Source organism: Neodiprion virginianus, chromosome 2 (assembly GCF_021901495.1).
Source record: "Neodiprion virginianus isolate iyNeoVirg1 chromosome 2, iyNeoVirg1.1, whole genome shotgun sequence".
Classification (NCBI taxonomy): Eukaryota; Metazoa; Arthropoda; class Insecta; order Hymenoptera; family Diprionidae; genus Neodiprion; species Neodiprion virginianus.
The window spans coordinates 37,715,261-37,740,473 of record NC_060878.1 but is presented as its reverse complement, the minus strand read 5'-3'; the positions used below and the strand labels follow the sequence as shown (position 1 = coordinate 37,740,473).

Below are 25,213 nucleotides of genomic sequence, written 5' to 3'. Positions count from 1 at the left end.
GCAAAATTAATGATACCGTACAATATTTTAAAATGTAAGAAAAATCGATAGACGCGAAAATTTCAAAGGGTTTGTTTCATTAGTTCGGACGATAAAATGGCTTGTTATTGTTTAGAATTCGTGACAATTCTGACTTCCAAGAATTAGTTTCGGAAAATCGGAAGGAGACCAAAATACGACCGACTAGAAGACTGCGGTGGGGAGAATAAGGATCAGGACAACGGCATTGGAAAGCGGATCACAAAGAAGCTAGGTTACGGGAGTGAATTTGGTTCTGGATACGAAATTGGCGCTTTGAGAATCACATGACACCGGCGAAAATTCGCGTTGGTATATTATAATAAAAAAAGGACTTCAATATTACGACGAGTTACGTTCCTGTTTACGATACCTAAATTATCAACACGTTCAATTATACCGTATTTATATTATTACCATACGTTACGATACAACGCAGCCAATTTGTTGCGGGCCTAATGTAAGCGTTCGTTCTAAAATCAAATCGAGTTTTACATTAACATTACCGCCACGGTTTGTGTACACAGAGATGAAAGACCCAAATGATCGATAGGGTTGTAATATAGAATCACGCAAGAGGTGGTTGATCATTTTTCCCACGTAAAGTGTTTTCAACAACAACGCGAAGTATACCGTGCATGCTTTAGACTCGAAAAACGAGAGAGCAGAATTATAAGAGAAAAGAATCGCCCCTCAATTGAAGAAACTTGATTTACTGGAAAATTATCCGTTTTTCAAGGTGACTAAGTTGCCTTGAGAAACAGTTCCGAAAGTTCTAAATCGAATATCGGTCATTTCGCATACACGCATATTTCGCGACAGGCAATTAGGAGCGTCTGTTTCAGCCATAATATACATATATATACATATATATACAATATATATGTATGTATAACGGACGTCTGCGATTGAATTCCTGCACGGCAATTATACTGAAGAATTGATCAATTTTATGTTAATATTTGTAACACGCTGTATAGTTAACCTAATTTTATGAATATTATACATATAACGAAGTCCGAGGCGCGTATAATAATGCAGGAAAAGTGTTGAAATGATATTAAATTGTATAATTAAGCTTATATTATATACCGTATAATTTTCGATATACTTATCGTAAGATTTTTAAGCTATATAGTTGATATAGTATATATTATATAATATTGAAAACAAGGTTGCTCCTAAAACAATCAACTGAGCTTCGGTTAGCGTATCAAATACCCTATATAATGCTATATCGTTACGTGATTAAAATTTACAATTATTCACACCGCACGTTTAATACCTTGTACGCCTAATTATCATTACTATCACTATAATTATTGACATAAGTACGTTGATTGCAACTGTAGCAATTTTCCAAAAAAGGGGAAGAAAAGAAATAGAAAATGAAACGAAACGTTGAAGAGCAGAGCGTTATTTTCAAAATTTTAAACTTCTCGTCCTCGGTTATACAGAGTATCTGTAAATTCAGCTAAAACACACGCGTTTGACGAAATTTATTCAATAATATAGTTGGACACATCAACAATGACATCTCTGACATATTCATTGATCTCAGTTTCATCTCGACTATAATTATTCGAACAAAGAATAACATGCGGAAATGAAAATTATATGTATAACATGTAATTGAATTAATATACGACAGAAAACGTTGTACGTTCTAAATATGCATGAGCGTTTAAGCGTTGGCCCGAATTTACGATCATATTTCAATTCCTTTCAATTTGTTACTATAGGTACATATATGCCGCCATAATTACTACATACATGATACCGATACGATGACAGCATAATTATACCTATATAATTTTTAAGGAATTATTGCTTTCTCAAAAAATATAAATGCATGTATTATAATACGGGGATCCATATCGTATATAATACATCCATACAAATATAACATGGTAAATAATTGCCAGAGCGTATTACATATACATATATAATACAAACACATACCTTCACGTACATATACACATATAATATATTACCTGTAATGTTGATACTGTTCAAATTTTATATAGATATTAGACAATAATGTGTTGATAGATTTATTTCCAAAACATCTGTACGTAGGTATATAAAATATGTATATGTACGGCGTTCAATTTTGCCAGATGATATTAATTGTATACCTACTGCATTATGTATGGAAATATCGCCAAGGCGAGATCCTGTTCGGCTAGTTTCGTTGTAGATGCTATTTTACGTTCGTGCAAAGTGAAGAAAAAGAGATATATATTATACAAACAATATTACGTATATTAAGAAGGCCTGAAGCCTTGCATAATTATTAGGTGTAACTACTACAAAGAGAAAAAATGAAAACTAAAAAAGAAATAAGAAAACAATGAGACGAAAAAAAAATGAAAATTCTAAGAAACATAAACGATCATAAATCACTCAAATAGTAATTCATAACGTCCCAAAGACAATACCTTAACGGTTTAACCAATTCTATCCAAAGTTTTCCCTCGGTGATCACGATGTGTGTATTATAATGATGCTAACATCATCATATTATTACATGTACCTATAGTGATGTATGTATATTATAATAACACAAAGAAAGAAATATTTCTTTTTTTTTTTTTTTGCAAATCAAAATTTTTTCTTACTGCAATATTTTCTCCGATTTTCGAATAATGGGATAACGGATAAAACATTGTTCCCGAAAACACAAATCTACCGTTTTCAAATGACTGAACTTCGCTTTCAGTGCTTGCCTTTACGAATTTTTCGCTGAATGCAATTTGTTCAGTTGTAGTCTCAGATAATACGGCGACACAGGACGTATCGACGATTCTTATACCACATAATTTAAAACGCTTTGAACTAAGGTTTTCTTGGCCTAAGCATTACGACTTAGTTATAATATTTCGTAATACTGATAATTCAGAAATGTAAAGCATAATTTCACTGTCGCAATCTGACCGAAAAATGTATTTTTATATAGATTGTTGATTGCGAGCGCACGCCGATATTTAACAAATTTTTAGGCATATTTTATGGAAATGTGCGTTCAATTGTTACGCGCAATTCTGTAATATCAAGTTCCCTTTTTATTACTGTTATTGGCTATCCATTCATTGTGAGTTATATCGTTATCACGCAGTTATCATACAAAAAATTAATGACGAGTACAGCGTGTCATACATTGAATTCATATTACTATACGGTTTACGGTGTATTAATTATGTATGATTGAGGTCTTCCGTTTTAAATTATATTTTTTATAAAACAATTCGCTCGTGTCTCTCGTTTTAACGCGATTCTCAATTCGCCTTTACTGCCAATCATAGCTTTCGAATGCAACACGGCATTATTATTATTTTAAAAATCTGTGGCTAAGCAATTGCAAGGGTCGCAAAACTACTTGCTGATTGGTACAAGTACCGCGACTTTGAAGTCGTTTTGAGGTGTTTATCACAATCACGGAAATATCACGGTGAAAAAAATCATATACGACAAGGTTACCTGAAATTGAATATACCTCAGTGACAATCGAGGAAAACGACAAGGCAATTATACGAGACGGAAGGATGGAGTCAGAAAAAGTGCGAAACGATCCAAGCTCGTCGCGTCATTACAAATAACGCCGAAATCCTGATCAGAAGTTAAATACTATTTACTCGCGTGATTGACAGAGAAAAAAATAAATAAAACGGAATGCCATTGTTGTAATTAAAATTCCAGGAACTTGCTTGTCTAATATTACGTAATAATGATTCGATTATCACGAAAAACTCCACTTCTACGATCATCGAAAAATATTGGGTACCGCAAGCGTACAACGTTATTTTATAAAATAAAAACACGCTCAAGGCTTCTAATCTGAAATAATTCCTTAGATGAGATTATGCCAAAGCGATTTGAGATTAAATGAGCGAAATAAATTATTGAAAGGAGAGGAATTGGAAAACCAAAAGGAATTATTTAATCATCAAACAGTCGATGACTGAAGTAATTGAAAAAAAAAACGACAACAACAACAACAAGGTTTTAACACAACATTAATCAAACAGTATAGTACCTCTATATATATATATATTTATATATATAACATTATGATGAACCAATGATTTTTATTATTATTGTTATTATTATTATTAGCGAATTGATTAATCGTTATGTACTATACAGATGCATAGAATAATAATATAATACATACCTGGCATGTATACCGTTATTGTTGAATGTGAAATTGTATGCTAAGTACGCGAAGCGGTCGTTTGCAAATAGTTTCTCAATATGGCAATTCAATTGACGAGATCATTTGCATAGGCTGAATGCGTTCATACGTATAGGCTTATCATATTTGCGCATGTTATAGACAATATGCAATTCGCGTATATTTGTAATCGATTAGTAAATAAGAGAACGATCATTCATCATAACTGTTTCCGAAAGGTACACCGAGTTTTAAATGATAAATAAAAATTCAAAGAAATATAAATAAATTATTACTGTATGTTTCTATAAATATGTACACTACACAACATGTATGTATATTATACACACAAGTGATTGCATAGTGTTCGGGTAGCTACATACGTACATTTATATACTTGGATAAGCCATGAATCGTTTTTATCGTCAAGAGTAATCGTTTACCACGACATCGGAAATTCAGTATTTAATTATTTGCGTAAAAATTTTATTTATTAAAAAAATCATACTAAATAAACGATCATCTATAGTGATCGGAACAAGTTGTAACAATAATTACCTGTAACTTTGATTTGTTTTTCAACCAAATATGTTATCCAAGCACCCGGCTTTGCTTCGCAAAACCGTGTGAATTCTCTAAAAATACTCAAATTGCAGATAGCACGAAAAAAGAAACAGTGTTGTTATCCGGAAGCGTTGGTTATATACATGATTTATAATAAGGAAAATTAATCGTTGATTTGATGGGTCATTCCTTCCATTTCGACGAGCGCGTAAATACACTAAAATAATGAGTAATAAAATGAAAAAAAGAAAAAGTAAATAAGATGGAAATTAATAACAATGCTAAATAATGTTACCTATACATAAATATATTGCGACCGGAACATATGGTGAATGTTGATAAATAATAATTATAATAAGAAAATGTCTTTCATTATTCAATTAACCGAGTACAAGTCACGTAGAAGTGGAACTGTGTAGGTAAATATAATACATATAGGCATGTACATGATTTATATACCATATATGAATCAGCCGAGAAGGCCGACCGCAGGTCTCGTGCTTATGTAAAGGGAGAGACGTAAAAATATCCTAAAAGGTGTAAGCGGAATCAATTTAGCGTTACAAATTCTGAAACTACATAATACCTATATAGTGATAACGGCGCGAAGAAATCGTGCAACGTATATATGAAGTGTATAATTGTTATTCGAAATTGAAACGAAAACGAAATGCATGAGGAAAAAAAAAAAAAAAGAAAGGAAAAGTAAGCGCAATATTGCCATGCGGGTGGCAATAAAAAAACAAATATATATGTTATATACAAAATGTATGCATAGAAATATTTATTTATATTTTTACTTCTGAAAGGTTGTAATAACGTTTGTAACGTTACATTTTCTAAAGTAAACATTTAAATAATTATTATATGTCAAAACACATATGCATGTAGTAATCTACGACGAAACGTGGTCACAATTACGCAATACGGGGCAAACAGGGTGTCGTGATTTCGGTAGCAAAGAAATGTCGATCACACCTTTGGAATATCATAAAATAGACATTTTTCGACTCTGCAGTAAACGGGGAATCAGCGAAGCTTTGCTTCATCGGAAAATTCGAAATCGCCGCAGAGAAGGCGAGATCCAAACTTGCGAAGTGGAAAAACACGGCAGCCATGACACGCATTAAGCAATGTTTATTGTTTAATGTTAACCTAGATTTCGTGAGCATGTACATCGCCGTTATTCAGCTATTTGCATCAATTTTCCTCAATTTATTTTCTCAGGATAAAATCGATCTGCGATACGGTCTAGAATTTATTTTATATGTGATATCGAGGTGTGAACGAATATTCATTTATCAAAAGTGAGATTTAGAGAGAGAAAGAAGGGAATAAAAAATCCGATTCAAACCGCGCAATCAAAACATAAGTGTAACAATTTATTACAGTAAAAGAGAATTTTGCCGAATTCGCATCGTGGTGAAAATAAATGACACGTTTCGTTGTGAGAAGGGTGGTTAAAATTTGATGGAAACATTGGAAGTTCAGGCGAGAGTGAAGCCGTATGTGTGGTGTTCCGTGTATGTAAAACATGTTACGTGTTATTCAATAATGTAAGATTATAGCATGGCATATGTAAAAGAAAATAACATTGCAAAAAAAAAAAAAAAACCCGAAAAATAAGGGGAAAAAAGAAAATGGTGAACGTGCAATATTGCATATGTACATGTATAGAATTATCTCTATAAATACAGCCATTTTATAATGGAATCACCCGAACATCGTTTCTCTCTCTCTCTCTCTCTCTTTATCTCTGTCTTTAGAACCCCGCACATTTCCTCCGATTGATTTTTCCAAGTTGTTTACCACTCTCGATATATTGTTATCGTGTGAACGAAAATTATACATCAATACTTTGACTTAGAAGAATTATTTATTATTATAATTGTTATCAATATTAATAACATTCAAGTTATTATCATCATCCAGTGACAGATATATTATTGTGTCAGGGTTGAAATAAAAAAAAGAAAAATTTAAATCGAACATCGATCTACCTCTCTACCAATGGAATGCTTGCTCAAACATCCCGGGAAGAATGATACCTCACGAAGAGAAGAGGGAAATAACAATTTCAAATTAATCACATACTGTGCTTCATCATTTTCCCGTTGTATAGTTTAGAAAGACCTCGGAAGCGTTTCAAGATCACGTAGGAAGCGTTTCAAGATCACGTATAGTACAAACACTACGAGTAATTGGTATCAAACTATTAATGTGAATTCTTGGATTAAGTGCTCATTTACATTACGTATTGTATGTTCGTAAAAATGTTTGAATCTTTATATTTTTCGTTAAATTTATTTTGTTAAAATTTTTTTATTCAATTTAGTTTGCCTCGCTTTGAATTTCTTAATATATTTTACAATTAATTTACATATTATAGGTTTCACAGAGCCTATAATACTGTTTTCTTACATTTTCTACAAGGTGTTTATTCTTCGTTTAACATAGGTTGTAAACAGTATTGTTTCACCACCAAGTTATCATATTTAAATATGAAAAATGATCCAATTTCTTGATTTACTTTCTTCTTCCTTTTCTTCATCATTGTCTTAATTCGCGAATTATTTAAGTAACAATCACAACAAAGCTCATTTTACGTTTTACTATAATCATCAGGCCTAAGAAGCTTACTTTTACAGTGGCAGATAATAATTTCTGTATACATAAACCTATTGTACTATGTATTTGTACAAATTATAGATAATATCTTCAAATGTCGAACCTTTGTGCAAGAATCTGATTAAAACGATTGAAATAAAATAAACTTATCAGGGTAATTGTGTTTTGCGATATGGTAATTTGACAAAATAACGGCTCAGACATAGACGTATTCATCTATCTATTTACATCGCGTGGGTTTAGGGTTCACAAAAAAAAAAAAAATGGGTGAACTTTGGTGTTATTTTGTTTTCACTTTAGTTGTTTTCCATTTTCATCTTATAAACATTGTAGAGAAACGATAATTACCAACCGTTTTTCCACCTGATATACAAATTACGAAAAATTCCGTGATCCCTACATCGACCAGCAGTAAACCGTACAACCCTTCAAATCTCACTTACAGATTTAAGCTTCTTTTAAATAATGATTGAAAAAAATTCACAGACATACTTATAGTTCATCTCTTAGTAGAGTGTACCTGTTTTTGCTGGGTGCTAATTTTTTGAAGGTTGATTCTGGGGGTGTAGTTGGTACTTTCACTTGGCCACTTATTTGATTAGTATCCTCCTGTTCGGATTGATCAGGACCATAATGAAACTCGCGATGTAATTTTCCAGAGTACAAGTCCTGCAAGAAACTCTTCAGTTTTCCAGGCTGAAATATGTCCTGGAAATTTGGGAACAAATACATGTGTCTAAAACTGTCTATTGCTATCAGCGGCAGATCTGAGGTACTCTTTCCCAGATGATGAAGAGGGTGCGCAAACTTCAGACCGTCAGCTGTCAAGAAATTGATGCTCTCTGGAAAAGTGAAAAAAAAAAAAAACAAAACAAAACAAAAAACAAAACAACAAACATTCAGTATGTAAAGTGTAGACCAAATTTCGCGCTAAGAAAATTTACTGTAATTTTAATTACGTTTCTCATCAATCAGCGATCCGGAAATAATGTCTTTATAAGCCTTGACACTCTCCGTGTCGTCGGGTTTGTGGAAAAGTATCAGGAACGGCAGACCCTCCTCTGTTAATTCCTCTGCATTCTCAAATGTGATTTCTCTCACTAGCGGGACACATTTTTCTTGTGCCCAGATGTTCAATTCGTCGAAAGTAGTCATACTGCCTTTGTATGTCTCATCGTCGTCGTTTGACAATGCTTTGTCAGATCGGAACACAATTATGGGTTGACCTGGCGGATGCATTGCTGCACTGGCGCTTCTGAAGATAATGATTAAAGGGTTTGCACTTTATGCAGTGTAAAACATTTTTCAACTAAGAAGATTGAATGCAATATATCCAAATACAGCCTTCTACAGTAACATACTGATGATATACGACTTGACTTAAAAGTCATTAAGATATTTGCTAAATGAAATTTACTAGTAACGGTAATGATGTTCATAATTTCCTGTTGGTGTAACACAAGGAAAACATAAGAACATGTAACTTCATAATTGCGAATGTTTATATTTATATTTTATCAGGCATTTCTTGAAGCTGGGATTGATAGCGATTAGTGTTATCTTGAGTTACAAACTACTGCAAGTAAAAGATTGTGGAAAAACCATATAAAAATTAAGAGATACATCACATGATCAAAACGACAAAAAAAATGCTTTTACAATCCAGAATATCTCCGAACCAGACCAAAATTTACTTCCAAAACCAATCACACGTGATTTCACTGCTCGTTATCAATCAGATTGGGTTTGAAACTTTTCGCATAATTTTTTACAGGGAGTTAACACGTAACGAAAGGCAATTCAATCCGCAGGCTAAATGCATGGAACTGTTTAAAAAAATCGTATGTTAATCACAGACTGTATGTTCGAACAAAATTAGCTCATACAGGAAACATATATCATAAAATTGGTGTGATACGAAAACATACACAGAAATATAAAGAGGAAGGAGAAGCAATGAGCAATAGCAAATACATACGTACAAATGGTTATGAAATATTATATTACTTACACCAAATTAAAAAGCTGTCCGAATTCACAGCTTTGATTGTAGCAAGGGCTTGTCAGATCAAACAATAACAGTATTATTAATTGAACATCACAAACAGCGGCGAGAATAAGGTCTTTAGATGATTGTAATGTTTTTGCTAACGAAAAGCAGCACACATATAGACAGACAAACACATCATATAGAGAGGAAACGATGTTACTTGTTTATACTCTCACACAAACATCTACTGTCTGCATTCCTGCTAACAAACTTCTCGTTTCCATGTATCTGTCAATATCTCATACAACGATGGAAGCAACAGTGGGATGTTGTAACAAGTTACGATATGCTGTAATCTACACCGTATACAAAATTGCAATATTCCGTATAAAATAGTGTGACAAACTGCAGGAAACAAATGCATAACTATCATGCTTGCACAAATGTAGGAAAAGCTTCTGCGGCAGAATCAACATCAGTTTGACAAGAAAAAACATATATATATATACAAGATGGTTGCGTGAGTCAACTTTCATCAACGCATTATTTGGATCAGTATTTTCAACTTTAGAACACATCAAGTTTACTAGCGAATACCCTGTATGCAATCATCTACAAAATAAGTCAAAAACTCGTCAAGCATTGACTTACCCAAAGCCGACGTGGAATTGGCAGTCATCCTTCAAGTTGGTTGCAACTCTCCTGAACATCTGGTACTCCGGAACATCCTTTCTGTCAAAGTACCCAATAATCATTCTCTTCTTATCGTCGAGTTCATTCAACTCCTTAAGCTCGAAGAATTCTTTGATAGGATCCTCAAGCTGCTTCCTCACAAATTGTACGAATGCTTCTGTCGAACGCTGACCTCTGTATTCTCGCTTCGTCGGCTGCCCATTTCTTATCACCTTCAATGTTGGATACTTTGTGATGTGAAACCTTGATGCAACGGAGGCTAATGAAAAAATACGGTACATTTTATTTAGAAAAGAATTGAAAATCTATTCAGTCAAGTAATGTCTTGAAATACTCATAAAATGAACAATAATAAGATTCATACTGCGACATTTTAATTTATTTGGTATGTTTCATACCAAAACCAAAAGATATGTCAAACTGCAGCCACAGTTTTAATATGACGTTGAAAATTTGTTCACGGAATGGAATTAGCATGGCTGTATTCCAAATTAATCTTTTGTCTCTCCATACTCACATTCAGAGTCACAATCCACTTTTCCCATTACAACTCTCCCAGCCTCGGGAAATTCTGCAGCTACTTTGTCAGCTGCTTCATCGAATATCGGAGCCAGCATACTGCTGAACCGGCACCATTCCGCGTAAAAGTTGATAAAGACTAATTCATTGGATGCTATAATGAAAAAATGAGGATGAAGTGGTGTATAATATGCAGTTGAGTCATAAGATACGAATTAGAATTCTTAGATACTTTCACATTAGAAATTTCCTGGATACTTCAGACCTGAAAAGTTAAACTTTGGAGCTTTCCTTTGTAATTGCTATTGTTAGTTTTACATATGTTGATATTTGGGACTGAGCCACAAAGAATCAATAAATTCGAATCTTCAGCATTGGTTGTGAAATTTCATTGGGTAAGACTTGGCAAAAATATGTCTAACAAAGAGACATGTAGTAAAGTTTTACCAATCTATAAATCAACATTTGCCTCGCATTACATTGGCGCATAATACAGTATTGCAATCTAGTTGAGCAAGAAGCTGCCGAGATTACCAATGATATGAAAATAAGATAACATCTTACCTAAAGTCATATCAATGTTACCCTGCGTAAGTGGAACCGCACCGCCATCGACAGGTCTGAACAACAGCTGTACCTATAAGATTGAAGACGAGAAAATCATTACGACTGTTATTGTAGCGAGAAGTTTCTCGTTGCTCAAGTTAAACATAAAATAATTAGGACCGCAAACACTGTGTTCATCGATCGACGATGGGAAGCGGTAGGGACTAAACAAAAATAGCAAAGACTCGGCATGTCTGCATAAAAATGATATGATAATCAGGTCCAGCCACGTGACCAGAAACCGGTCGAAGCGTAGCTGTATATGCGAAAAGTTTACTGCCGAGCCTGATTTTCAAGGTTAGAATGTGTTTTTAGGTTATGACAGAATGATGACGTTAGACAGTGGAGAAAGACAACCACGACAAAGTAAATAAAGCCATCACTATTGCGACGGGAAATCCGAGATCCTGGAATTGCCAAGAGCTGATCATCGGCCCGGAACCCGGAATTCATGTGACAGCTTCCCATGACTGTTGCATTCCCCGTACCTTTGGCGAGTTAGGGAGAAACCGAGACCCCACATTTTTCATTTTAACTCACCATAAGGCAGGAGAAAAGCACGAGCGTTGCGCTCGTAATATCGCTGAATGCCCACATTATGTTCGCCTAAACTATAACGACATCGAACACCGATTTAACAGACATCGGCGACCGCCAGACACTCGGATGTAAACGTATGTATACTAGCCACCGATGGCGCCGCCTATCGATACTTCGTTCGTTCTGTGTTTAATCAGGTTTCTCTCTGTTTAATCCACGCTTCGCCGCTTATACCCACGTGCGAGACCTCGAAATGTATCGATCCTGATAGATGGCACGTTGCCGCGCCTGATTCGAGATCCGCCGGCCAATCGGAGCCCTGCGATGGTGTCACGTGATGGTGTTCTATTCCGTTTGAAAATCCTCCGTTCCTTTGCCAGTTCGCGAAATGGAAATAACACCGATTTTTGGACATGGAATTGAAATTATGAAAGTTTAATATTTGGACAAGAGGATATTCTTCGGTGTTCAATAACTTTCGGAACATATAATCGACTCAATTTCTAGCCGAAATCAGATATAATTTTAACGCTGGCTGGACGGACGCAATTAAATCTGTATTATTCTTTATGCATTATATCGAATTACGATTGAGTAAATGTGAAACCAATATGTAAGGAAAATTGATTTTTAAATCAGGATTCCGAGGGTAGCCGTCTGAAGCGGAGTTAGAAAATTTTGTAGTTTGTAATAAAACTCGCGTGCTTGGGACAGATTAATAATCGTGACTCATTAAACTTCCTTCTCGGTTGCGCAACGGTTGGAATTACTGTGGTTTTTATTCATTACATGTACTTGGATCCGTTATCGTACCCAGTAAATTTTTTCACATATTTTTCAATATTCTTACGCGATACTGTACTGTTGAAAATGTTACAGCAAGACAAATAAATTATGTTTAAAATCGTCTAAAGTGCACAAACAAATCTTTCATTATTTAAGGTACTTCGCAAAATTTCGAATCTCAATATTCGTGGTGGGAGAAGAATTTTTCCCGGTCAAAAGTATGTGAATTATATATGAATCGCGAGCTATAAACAAATGAAAGCTTCCTTTAACTTAAATTTAAACTTTCCTTTTTGAAATAAATAAATATTCGCAATGATCAAACATTAGCAGCGGTACGCTGGAAATTTTCTGCCAAAAGTTCGTTGCGCACATATTTTCATCGCAGGAGATTGAAATTTATTTTCAGAATACGCACTAACATCATTCAAATTTTGCTGCAAGGAATTTTTGATAACATATTTTTTATTCATTTCAAAAACAAAAATCTCGCTATTATCGAAATTTCATCCGAGTCCCTCCTTAACTCTTACAAACCGACAGGAAATAACGGTTTCAGCGAAAGATTTATTGAAAGTAACCAGGAGAACCCGTTAAAGGGTTAGGTTAAAGGTGCAACAAAAGCGTCATCGCTCCTTAATGTTCGAATAAAGGAGAGCTTATTGGGGAAAGAGTGTAGCGATAAAAGGTCCAACTCACAATCAGGTGTGCAGTTTCACGTCGCGAGTAGCTGCACATATAATGCAGCATGGAGAGTTCGTTGCTTATAGACAGGTCCGGATTAAGGGTGCACGAAACCTAAGGCTGCTCTCCAAAAAAAGGCCGAATATCTGTCCTGCAAGATGGTCCGATCGGTTGGGAATTTAAAAAATGCAGAAAGAAAATTAAATCGACTAAGGTTGAGAAAAACGTTTTGTTATAATATTTCTCTTATGTAATTAAGTTTTGTATATAATAGTATTGTACATTTTGTATTACCTCATAGTTTTTTTCGCTCCTTAAGGCTGGCAAAATCGTCTTTTGCATTTTCAAAATCTGAATCACGAGCGATTTCACTCTCTATGCTCAACAAATGTGAATCATTTAAATTTTCTTGTCATATTATGGAAAAATGAGCAGTTTACGGTAATTTGTAAATCTATGAACTGTATGTAGGAAATTCTTCCGAATCGGATTGCAGTGAGACATTGATATTCATACGAGCCTTTATTGGTTAAAGATTAGGAGTTGAAATACCCGAGTTTTTGAAAATCCAGGTACAATTTAAAAAAATTTGATGTTGTGAAATGAAGAACCGAAAATCTCGAAGGCCTAAAGCTATAGCGTTTCTATAAGCCTTACGGTTACTACGAGTCTGCTTATAAATATAGTTCTGCCATACACCATGGCTCGGTTCATGGAGATATTCAGGATACCTACTGTATTGCGCTGCAGTTAATCTCCTTTGAAACGCACTCACTGTAAAGGGTTCAAGAATAATTTACGGCTAGAAGAACTGGAAGTATTTCTAAGACGTGAAGAACTGCGCACTCGGTATTTACACTCGTAATCCGTCGATAAGCCGTAATTTACAACAAAATCCAATTTTCTGCCACCTAGCGTCTCGCAATAAAATGTCCCCGAAAATCTTGCATGGATCTAAACAATAAAATTTTACGGGAAATGCGTTGGTAGCCTAGGTATTCCCCACAAACAAAAAAAAAAAAAAACGGAAAATAAGAAAACGAAAAGATGAGCTACCATTAAAACCGGAGCAAAAATCGTTCGGCTATACGAGACACATAAAAACAACTTTTATGTATTCTAATTTGTGCCTACACGTGTTTGCCCCGTGAAAAAAATAAAGAAATAAAAATGAAAAACGAGGCTAACGTGTGAGACACGCAGGCAGCGACGCGTATGATCCTGACCCTGTAAACTTCTGCGAATAGCTTTTTCAGCCGAATCACCGAATGTCAGACGAATCTTTCGTTCGAAGTTAGCACAGCCCGATTATGTTGCTCGATCTACGAGTATACCTAAAAGTCGGTAATTTAAAGAAGGCCTCGAACCCCGGGGGGTGAACTTTGAACGCGCCGATGTCAATCCATCCTCTGGACCACGCGCCCTGCTGCAACCAACTGACCGGTCAGTTTTTTTCCAATCTCAAAAAATGCCATCTCCGTAGGCGTCTGTGTAAAGGTATAGAAATAATCTTGCTGTTGAGAAAGAAAAGAGCTTGACTTTTTCTTTAAATCAATTCTGAGACATCAAGTTTTTGGGTCCTCAACGTTGACAAAAAATTCAGACTAACCCTTATTGATTTTTGACAAAATCTTGATCGATTTTGAAAAACTCGAACATCGTGTCTCTGCCATTCGTAATTTACATTATCTAATTGCGGTAACCGATGATAAGTGACTTTCATGATTTCGACAAATTTGACTACCCTTTATTCGCTAAATAGAATCGATATAAAACTGTGCAAAACAATGTATTTCCGTCTATTGCTTCATTGTTCTGACAATATCATGCAACAAGTTTTATTTTGTCAAAGTGACGAGATCGCTATCGCAATTTCTTACAAACAATTGTATATCTATAAAAACTTTTCGGTGAAATATATGTAAAAATTGATTGTCTTAATGAAAGCATAATTTTTGGACGGACAATTGGAATTGAAATTTGAAAATTTCTCCCGAAGTCCTCGCTTTCTGACGACGATCGTCAAGGATGAAGATTCCGACCGCAAAGCGCGACAAGAAGATCATTCCCGGTCCGTGACTCGAGGGGATCCGAGCTAGCCATCATCCAGGATCGTAGGCCACTTAAACATCAGGATTCTTTGTTCGACACTGGTTCTGCCTTTGACAGGCCGCCCGCTACACGGAAAATGTTGACATAAATATCATTTATATATCCTAGGATCCCGGGGCCCGTGGGTCCCCCGTGGGTCCTGGGGGTCCAGCGATTCTGTTGTGACGTTAATTCCCTTCCTCGTGAACAGATGAAATGGTAAATCACAACGAGTTTCGGCTATAAAATTTGACTCAGGTGTAAAACCTCACCGTGTGCATCGCTGCAACCGACGAGGGTCAAAACTCGCCGGGACTGCCGGAGTCCTCGTATAGTTAAATCACGCGATTATACGGAATTCCTTTTCCCGGAGAAAATTTATAAAATCGTAAACCGCGTCGAAATGACCCTAAGCCTTCGGATTGTCCGTCAGAATTACATCACTCATCCTCGCATCTCTTCCTCACCTAACTCTAATTATACGCCATCATTTTTCTCCTCGGATTAACATTACCATTATTATTACTATTGTATTTTATCAGGGAAAACTTTTACCAAAATTTTCATTGAAAAACATTTTACCACCTAGACTGAGAGAAGTAAGTCATTGAATCAATTAACCGAGTTGTCGCGGACGGCGACGTCAATGTTCATCAGTGTCGAGTCAAGATCTGTTGATCTGATAAAATGTTCAGTTGATTTCAATTAAATTTACCTTCAGTTAATCCAATGAATTATTTCGCTCGGTGTACTTGAGTAATTTCAGAATGTCGGAATACAAATATGTCTAAATACACCAAAAATTCCCATAAATTCCCATTCTTCGTGAGAAAACGCGAAGAAAAAGTGAATGAAAAAAAGATCGGGCATCAATTTCGCAGTTGCACTTGTCGGTAGTCGGCGCAGTGTTGTGTCGTACCTGCAGTTGCACAACGGGCACACATGCATTTATCCAATTGATCGCGTAGCCGACCGGGCGTTGAATGGTTCGGCGGATTCTTTGACACTGGACACAGTGGGTGTGCGGCATGACCTTACGCTTATGCTCCCTGCATGGTTGTGTGTATAATGTGCGGGGGCAGCTAAACGGACGGAGGCAAAAGAGTCCTGCCGGTCTCTGGGTGATTCGACAAACGAAGCTGTTGAAAGATAAAACCACACAATGCGCCCCAGGACTCGTTCCTTAACTCAGGACAAACGCCGCGGCCAATCTCATTTCTTCGAATAACGCGCTATGGGAGTCTTGGACCTTTTCGGTATTCGGGGCTCAGCGTGAACCTGCCCCTCGAGTCCGAGCTTTGACTTTTCCCCATGTCCTTTTACGAAGACTTTCAGTGCTCGAAGTGGGTAAAGTGAAAAAATCGTTCAGATACTTGTTGCAATTTATGCATGATACATTTTTATACTTTCAATATATTTGAGAGTCTCTAACGATTCGAATATACCCGCTAAATAATCAAAGCAAGGACTGATGAGAATTTGACTTATGGAGTTAGACGCGTGGTATGATTCTTTACTAGCTACACTTATCTTCGTAAGATGCATCTTCTGCCAAGAACTCTCTTCAGAGAAAAACGTACTGAAATTTTAGTCTCTCGGTATTCTATAGGTTTATTCTGAGCAATTAGACTGCGATAATAATTTTAACCATTATTACGTATCGACCCGGAGAGAGTGAATCAACTATAAAACTTGTTTGAGTGATCTTCGATAATGCAAAAAGAGGAATTTAGCATTCCGACGAACATGTTGCCATCGTTAACATCAATCTACGAAGATGTTCATTAACTGGTAACCAAAAGTCGAGTTATAATCAAGACGTGCATAAAATCATAAAAAGTAATGACGGCTAATGTTCTGTACATGTTTGATATAAAATAAAAAGATACAGTTACTATGTTCGTTATACATACAAACACATGTGTATAATTTATCCTCAAGCTAACTGATGAAGATATTTCATTCAAGCCCGAGTCACAAGGTTTTTATTTTATCCCCCTGAATGTACGTTGAATGAAATACCCGATTGAATAACTTATTTCACCTCGACCAAAACGCAACAGCCTTTGCCGATACTTGTTGAATCCCAATAGCAAACATCCATTTCGTCGGAAAGAAGAAACCAACAGAAAAAAAAAAAAACTTTTGCCAAATCATCACCACTCTATTTCTTAGCCGGCAGTTCACGACTTGTTTGTTTTTCTACTCCAAAGTAAATGACCGAGCGAATAATGCCCGTGTGTCTGTATGTGTTTTGCAAAGAATATATATACATATATACATCTCATACCGGTTGAACCACTTACACACATTTTAAACGGGTGATTAATGACGACTCTTTACTGCGAGAAATGCAGGTCTATACATTGACGTGGTTGCCCAATTAATTGGTACACATTACACGGAGAGAAATTTAAGATTCGAAGATGCCACTGAGTTTTCTGTATCACAGACACACGTGTTAGTTTTGATTGAAAATATTTGTAATAAGTAAAATTTATTTCGACAGTTGAAAGATTTCGTTACCAGCAAGTAATTCGCAGGCTTATAATTGGATTGAATCTTGATAATTACCTCCGCGCGGCTGTCGGCGAGACCGCGGATAGGAAAAAAGCTGAATATAGTCCGAGTTTGGTATCAAATATTTTTACGGTTTTACCTGGAACGTCGTGGGCTATTTTCTAGGAGAAGCAATTATCAATTTTAATTTCGTTCAGGCTTGACATGGGATACGGACACGTGTTTGATCAGTCCGACCTTGCGGTCTCACCGCGTAGCCGGGCCCATCGGCGGCGGACCTCGGACCCTGCAGCCCGGAGTCTGTGTTCCTGGAGGCTGACACACAAATCATATCCTAGGCTCGGATGTATCCTTGTGCCTACCCGCCGCCGGAGAGAAATCCGAAACACCCTCGCAACAAAAGCGTTAACCGCCACTGCAGCAACGTCCGTTAAAACAAAGAGGTCCGGTAGTAATTAAACCTGCCCCGCCGATGAGCCCTTGGGGCACAACGCCGTTCCCCGTCCTTTCGCCTTCCCTTCCCAGCATCCCTCCTGTAGTCATTTTTTCGAGCCTTATTTGGGTGAATATCAGACGCTACTCGAGCGGCGAAAAGACGGCAACCGCGTTACCGAAACTGAGAAGTGGAATCGAACGTGACTCTGCATGGAATGTTTTCCGTCACCAGATGCAGTTTTTTTTTACTCTTTCGGGTTACACCGATATTTGCAGGCAGGCGTACGTTTTGACTTGATGCTTAGTAGGGAGCTGGGCGTGTTGTTTTAGAAATTCGCCTGCACTTCTCACCGCTAAAGTCAACTTCCCTAGCAGCGGGGGGTGCGGGTACCTATTCTTTAGGGATCGACTTTTCGAGGAGGATTACCGTCTCTGCGCTCCGGGAAAAAAATTATTCACGTTTACGTAGATCGGTGTAAAGACGCACGCTGCAGAGGGTAGATTATAGATAATAACTGACCGACGGGATTCAGAAATTTCCTCGAAGGCGGTGGAAGAACTCTGACTTCTTAATCCTGTGCGAAGTGTAGAAGACAGTCTTCGAGCTACGGTCTAGAAAAGTATGTTACCGACATCTGTAAACTGCGTCCTTGGGGAAATTCGGGCACTTTTCATCCACGTGCACAGCTACACAGAAATGTCCGGTCTTTCCAGCCTGGAGACATGGTCCTACAACCATGTTTACGTGAAACGGTAATCCGGATAACCGCTGCAGTCTTCGACAAAATTTTCTTTCCGTATAAATTCACGTTGCTTCGTCGCTGCGTCAGCTGCATGTCGCATGACTTGCACTGTAACGGCCGGTAATATGCGGAGATGCATAATGCATTCGACAATTAGTTTCTTAATCCGCTGCTCGGCTAATTGTGTTCAGACGTTCGAAAAATCCGTTGAGTGATGGGCTGTTGTGTGCGTTTTATTCATGGACTTCCGGTTTTTATGGGGGAAATAAAAAGAGCGTTGAGGCAGACTGAGGGAACTGGGAAAAGTCAGGAATTACGACATACCGAAAGAATTTAACCACTGAATTTATCCGGGTTCTTGCATATTCAAATTCCGACCGTTTGTCTACCTAGGGAGTCCAAAGGGTTAGTGCTAGGAAGGGTGTACTGGAAGATCATGTCAGTGTCAATCAAGCATTGGGTCCTAGACTTAAGAGGGCACAGTGCAATGGTTGTCACGGAGGATAACCCCGAAATCTAGGTACGCCAAAAGGGAATGAAATCCGACCGTCGCATTTAAACGGCACGTAAATCGGGCTGAGAAAAGTACTCGCTACTGGGTGGTGGCCAAATGTTGGTTGCGGTTAAGCCAATTACGAGTGAATGCATGTGGTCAAAATTGAGCGGACGTAATAGCGCTCTGTCTCACCGATTAGTCGCCGGGATTATAAGCTTAATAGATAATCTTCGTCGTCTTAACTTGTTTTCAAACTCCGAGTCGAGTTTTGAGAGAAGTGCCATCCCTACCTTTACAATCTCATTTGTATACGCCTGAGCTCCTCGCCGTAGATTTTGTAATCTTCGAAAACCATATCGGAGATCCCATCGTTACTGGTTCAGGGATTAATGGAAACCGGGATGTCGAACACATGCTTGACACGTGGCTTCAATCGTCGCCAGAGGCAGGAACGATTACGCGAAACGTGAAAACCTGAACAAGGTTCATTCCTTTGAAAGATTTCTGGCGAACGCGAAAAGTTGAGCAACAATGTTCCACGTCTGCACGCTGGATGGATGACTTTGGAGTCTTTTGCAGATCGGGGGCGGAATGCGAGTGTAGTCCATGGTAACGGGTGTGTAGGACTCGCGGACAAAAGTTGGTTGTGTAATAGTGTTACGTCACAATACGCCGGTGCTCTTTGACCGGCGAATTCTCACGCGGGGCTTGCGGCTTCTACCATAACGCAAAAGGCACCCCAGCTGCCGGCTAGCTTTTTATATCTCTTCGGAGCGCCGCTGATCGCGATCCTGCCAAAACCTCTTGTTCGACAGAGAAATATAGGAGACGCGCAACAGGTAGTGACGCAGACACATCACCTTCCAAAGGGTTCCTCTTCTCACTCTCCCCTAAATTCGGCACCTCGTCTCTGATGCTTCCGACACCTTCTGAACAATTGTTGTATAAAGAAAGGAGAGAAGAGGAAGCAAAAAAACACTTCGAAGCCAGATCCGATCATCCGTCGTGAATCGGACAATCTTCTCGAAGATGGTGTTATATTAATAATCTCTTCCGCGGAGATCGTAATTGATACAACGCAAGTAATCGCGGAGCTCGAAGCGTGAAAGCGTGTAAGGGGTCGAAACGTCGAAAGCAAACAAAATTTTAGCCATGCTTTGTTCCCGGTGTCCAGGTTCAATCGCGGCTGGTCTTTGTCTATAAAGACCGGGTAACAAATGAGCACTGGGCGCCATTGTTCGCAGACCCGAGGCTCGCGGTTGCTCGTCGGCTTGGTATCCGACATAACCAACACCGAAGACCTATGCTAGGCTCGACTGCTTCCCCAGAAAATGATTAATGACGCGTAAGCGTCCGCAGAGTCGGTCGGGTCCGTCCACCCGTGTTCCCGCTCAGCGTCCCCCGGGCCATTCGAGTCATCCTGAAATGCCTGCACGCAAATGACGCGAGAAAACGACGCCGATTAACTCAAGAGTTGTAATTAGGCACCGCTGATTACCGATTCAATTAATATCCTCCCCCTTCTTCCTACTCCTACTGCGAGAAGCGTTGGGCCAAACGTGCCACGCATCAACACTTGTGTAAGTCTTCAGGCATTTGCCTGATAATTGCCCAAAGTCCGAGAGCGGTGATTCAGTCGTTTTCTAAACATCCGCAGCCCCGTCATCCTCCTGAGTCCATGCAATTTCCATCGACTTGTGGTGATCGTTCGATATATTTTGTTCACCTCTGGATCAAGGAAACTGCACCGTTCTCGTATCGGCCAAATTACACTCATCCACCAGTTGTAATCTTCTGTTTACGACGTGCTAATCCCAGTTTAACCCGATTAACCGTACCTACAGGTTTCGACTACCGCTGGTCTGGGATTATATTCAGTGAGGGTACACCCTACCCGCCAGAGTTTTGGGTGCAGAAAAGTAGATTACAGGTACGTAAATAAGGCAGATATCACGTGAGCGACGGGCATTTCCAGCGTGCTCATCCTCAGTCAGATCCGTTTAATCCTCGGCTTATGGCCGACGTCTTCTGCCTGCAGAGGAGTTCAGCCGTGGGCAGCTTTGGAAATCTGACGTTCGTATAAGGCAGCGTGTGAAAACTCGAAACTGCACAGATTCGCTCCATTAGCCTTTACACTTCGGAGCTAAGCGATAGTTGTGCAGGGTCCCATTGTTCGATTGTATGGCTTTCTATGTAGTCAGGGTGCTTAGCGTCTTCTTGTGCAGATTCGGGTCAGCTTAGGCCACGTTTGGGACTTCAAAAATGCTGCGAACAGGAATTCGCGCTTCACTTTTTGCCTCGGCTTTCAACGAAATTCACGCACCTTCAGGAATCTCGGTGTAACCTGAAGTGTTCGCATGCTTTCCTAAAATCGCTCGAGAAATACATCGGGCGGAAAAAACAACCGAAATATCAACCGCGTCCCGACAGCGACCTTACTGGGAACGTGGCAGGTCATGGTGCATCATTGAGCAGATTAGTGTCCGTACAAGTTCTTCAAAGGTTGGCGCTGCGAGATAGTCGTGTGAGCTGGCGGTGTAGTCCACCTGATCCTTGCTCAGGTTGCCTATCCGAGGTAAGGGATGCTCCTCTGGCTGCTAGACGGTGCAGGTGGCGAACCCGGGTCTCGGATCCCATAAAGAAGGAAATCTATCGCGATGGGAGCGTATAAACGTCTGCCGATTTCTTTAAAAGAGAAACTATAAACGTTTTTGAGTTACGATTGACGAGAGGATATCTCCTTTCCATTGTAAGAAAGGGAGCTCGTTATTACCCCGACAATTCTCAAACATCCCCGAGGATAACCATAACCGCTAACAGCCGTATTAACCTTTATAAATATCGTTAACATTTTTTTCAAACACTTAAAACGCGAACGAAAATCCACCTCGAATATAGAACCGGATTAAATTAATTTCACAACATCTTTAATTGTCCAGTGATTTGCCAACGAAGTGTTCCACGAGATTCTTACGCCGCATTTTACGGCTTCCTGTGCAAAGAGTGGTCCAAAGGAATGGCAAGGCAAAAATTCGGGGGTGAGGATCAGGGTTCGAGCGAAAACCTGCCTCCTGATTTGCATCGCTTCATCGCGCCTGAATGTCTCTCAAATCTTGGCACCCACCCGGTTCGTTTTAGGACTCTTTCTTCACCCCACTCAACGATTAGACACACCTTGCTCGGCGCACGGGGTGCCTTTCAGACCACCGAAAAGACATTCCACAACCCTTAGCGTGATTTGTTTCGTACGATCCTTTTGTTTTCGAACAGTGACGAAGTCTAGTCACCGCAAAACTTTGTGCGGTATCAAGTATGATGACTGACCAGCCCGTTGGTTGCGAGTGACCGCTGCCAGTAATCTGTTCAGCCTCCAAGACTCCATCGAGTATTTCCAACTGTCGAATGTGAGAACGTTTAACCATGCTTACAATTAGTAAGCAAATTTGGGAGTCGAAACTTGATATGACTAAAAGTTTTGCATTGAATCGTGAGTAATATTTTCTAATGGGAGAAGGGATCGCTGTTTGAGTAAAAGTCGAGTCCAAAGTTCGTCTTGTTAAGGGTGAATGATCGTGATTAGTGGGTGATCGACGCTATTTCCGAGCAAGTTCTTGCGGTGAGGGATGTATGAAATTTCATGGGAGGGGTCCTGCAGATAACGTGGGAGTAGTGTTTACCGGTTGAGCAATTTACCCCTAACGGAGTCACTCAGGAGTTTATTATTGCGAACAATCCATCCCTGACCAAGGAAGGGTTTCTCTGGGCGGAGGATCGCTTCCTGCAACGTGTTTATGACGGAGACGCGCCTAAGATTTACGATATAACTTACACAGGTACCGGACAGAAGTATATCCGGCATTTCTACCATTGCTTCTGGTCGATGTTTGCAAAACTTCGCTTACAGGAAAAACCCTGCTGTACGCATAAAGACGTCTCTACCGTAAGTTCGAAGAATCGATTTTGAGCGAGACACGCGGACAAGACCACGTAGCATCTGCACAAACGAATGATTGATGACATCGACGAAAAATAGTGTAGACTGTATCTATTGATTGTTTTATCTCGTGTCACTAAGCTTGACGGATGCCTGTTTATTCATGCGCAAGGGTAAAAACCACATGGCATCTTTTTGAATATTGACGGGGAACCCTTTTTCGGCGAAACACAAGTTCGGTGATAATTAGTGGAATTAGAGACATTGTCGCACTTGACCGCAACTTTTTTGTACCCGCTGCGCAAGTTTCTGTTCTGTGATACCTGAAGATTTGAAAAGATAAAAAGCGTTCCCTCTTTATCTCGTTCTTGCAGCTTTCAGTTGTCAGTCCAACGAGTTAATGGCGTTCTGAAGCTGTGTAAATAAAACCTGCGAGTATCTTTTGTCTGATAAATGACTGTAGCAAAGTTTCAGGCATAAAACGACCATGATAGCAACGGGTAAAGGCGATTAGCAGCTCGATGTCAATCATGCGTGAATTGATAACATTCAACGATTGTGCTAATTAGTTGTAAAGAAACTCCAAACGAAAAAAGGTAAAAAAAACAAAAAAAAATATGGATGAAGAATAAGCTGCAGTTGCAAAAAGAGGCTAAGGTAGAATTACCGATCGTTAAAAATTCCTCCAAAAGGACTAATACTTCGAAATTTCGATCGTCCACGAAATCGTTCACTTGAAACTCGGTTCAATTAAATGGACCCAGTTTGTCACTGCTTGTATCGATTAAATATTCGTAAGATTCTTCGTCTAATTTGTCCCAAGGTAACCTTTTTTCCACGGTATATGGCCGCCAAATCTAGAGGGCGAAAATGAAACACCCCCTTGGCCTGGGGCTTGTACTGTTCCCCATTGTCTGCCATTGTTGGGCTGAATTTTGGCAAGGTGCGTGTGATCGGTTGGCCAGGAGCTTGACGGAGGCTGTAAATTTGTCTGCCAGTAAAAAAGTACCATGAGACCGGTACAGATCGGTAGCACGCGAAAGTGTCATTACGTCAGTGACGATAATCGTTTTACAGCCGGTCATAAACCGGGACCTTAAGGCCAGATGGAAGCCCTGCCGGTTTGTGTATTGTTGGCTTTTTAGTACGTACCTTACACCTCCTGCTTCGCGACGATTCGAGCTTTACGGATTTATGGGGCCAACAACCACTGCACCATTCTCCTAGATTCCTACACTCACCGTTGGGATGCCGCCGGTTATCACGTTGTGCCGGTTCCTCGCGAGCTTCATCACGTCTTCAATCTGTCTTGAGAATTTCAAAAACCCTTTTTCACCAAATTCCCTTCTCCAGATTTCGCTTCTTCATGCCCCAAAACTACCGTGCTAATCCAATCGACACGGACCATTTCTCACTTCGTTATGTACGGTGCTTTCCCTTTCATCCCACGATTGTAACGGAAAACTAAGTGATGATGAATACTTAAAACACATTGGAAACTTAGTGGTCGATAAATAGAATTGTTAATACAAGTTGTGTCGAAATTTTAGTTTGTTATTAAGAATCGAATTAAGAGCTTTGAAGAAATCCATACTCAGATTGTGTTCTTTCGATTTGAAACGATAAGACGATCAGCAGATGCTACTTCCACAGTTTGCAAATAATGAATAAGGTCTGCGTCACTTTGTCGTTTCAGTACGGTACTGATACGGTTTCAAATACGATACCGCTGAACTTCAACCAGTAATAGTTGTATTCAGAATTTAACATCGATTATGAAGATATATTTTAT

At 38.8% G+C, this 25,213-nt stretch overlaps 2 protein-coding genes across 8 annotated transcripts in view; one reads left to right on the top strand and one right to left on the bottom strand.

Annotated features, from left to right (window-relative positions):
* The window catches only part of LOC124298882 (neo-calmodulin-like), a 102,455-nt gene extending 94,829 nt beyond the window's left edge, over positions 1 to 7,626 (top strand). For all 6 annotated transcript variants that reach the window (XM_046751469.1, XM_046751466.1, XM_046751467.1 and 3 more), the window contains one exon: positions 116 to 7,626. In XM_046751469.1, coding sequence (XP_046607425.1) covers positions 116 to 147 — 32 coding nt within the window. In that variant the 3' untranslated portion in view covers positions 148 to 7,626. The remainder of the gene's footprint in view (positions 1 to 115) is intronic.
* On the bottom strand, positions 5,775 to 11,964 carry LOC124298881 (endoplasmic reticulum resident protein 44). 2 transcript variants are annotated; one of them, XM_046751464.1, is made up of 7 exons: positions 11,733 to 11,964; positions 11,151 to 11,223; positions 10,585 to 10,740; positions 10,026 to 10,326; positions 9,396 to 9,443; positions 8,344 to 8,639; positions 5,775 to 8,226 (listed from the first exon to the last, which is right to left on the bottom strand). In XM_046751464.1, the coding sequence occupies exons 1-7, from the start codon at positions 11,787 to 11,789 to the stop codon at positions 7,877 to 7,879; spliced, it is 1,281 nt and encodes a 426-aa protein (XP_046607420.1). In that variant the 5' UTR covers positions 11,790 to 11,964; the 3' UTR covers positions 5,775 to 7,876. The 2 variants fall into 2 exon arrangements, with proteins under 2 accessions (XP_046607420.1, XP_046607421.1); XM_046751465.1 differs by lacking the exon at positions 9,396 to 9,443 and having other exon boundaries at positions 11,733 to 11,962.
* Between the last annotated feature and the right edge of the window lie 13,249 nt (positions 11,965 to 25,213).

What these genes read in the sequence shown, in the direction of transcription:
- LOC124298881 (XM_046751464.1), bottom strand. Translation starts at nt 11,789, where the DNA reads ATGTGGGCATTCAGCGATATTACGAGCGCAACGCTCGTGCTTTTCTCC. An exon ending in TGCTTTTCTCCTGCCTTATG is followed by an intron (nt 11,224 to 11,732) that starts GTGAGTTAAAAT and finishes TCAATCTTATAG; the next exon opens with GTACAGCTGTTGTTCAGACC. An exon ending in ATCGCTGATTGATGAGAAAC is followed by an intron (nt 8,227 to 8,343) that starts GTAATTAAAATT and finishes TCACTTTTCCAG; the next exon opens with AGAGCATCAATTTCTTGACA.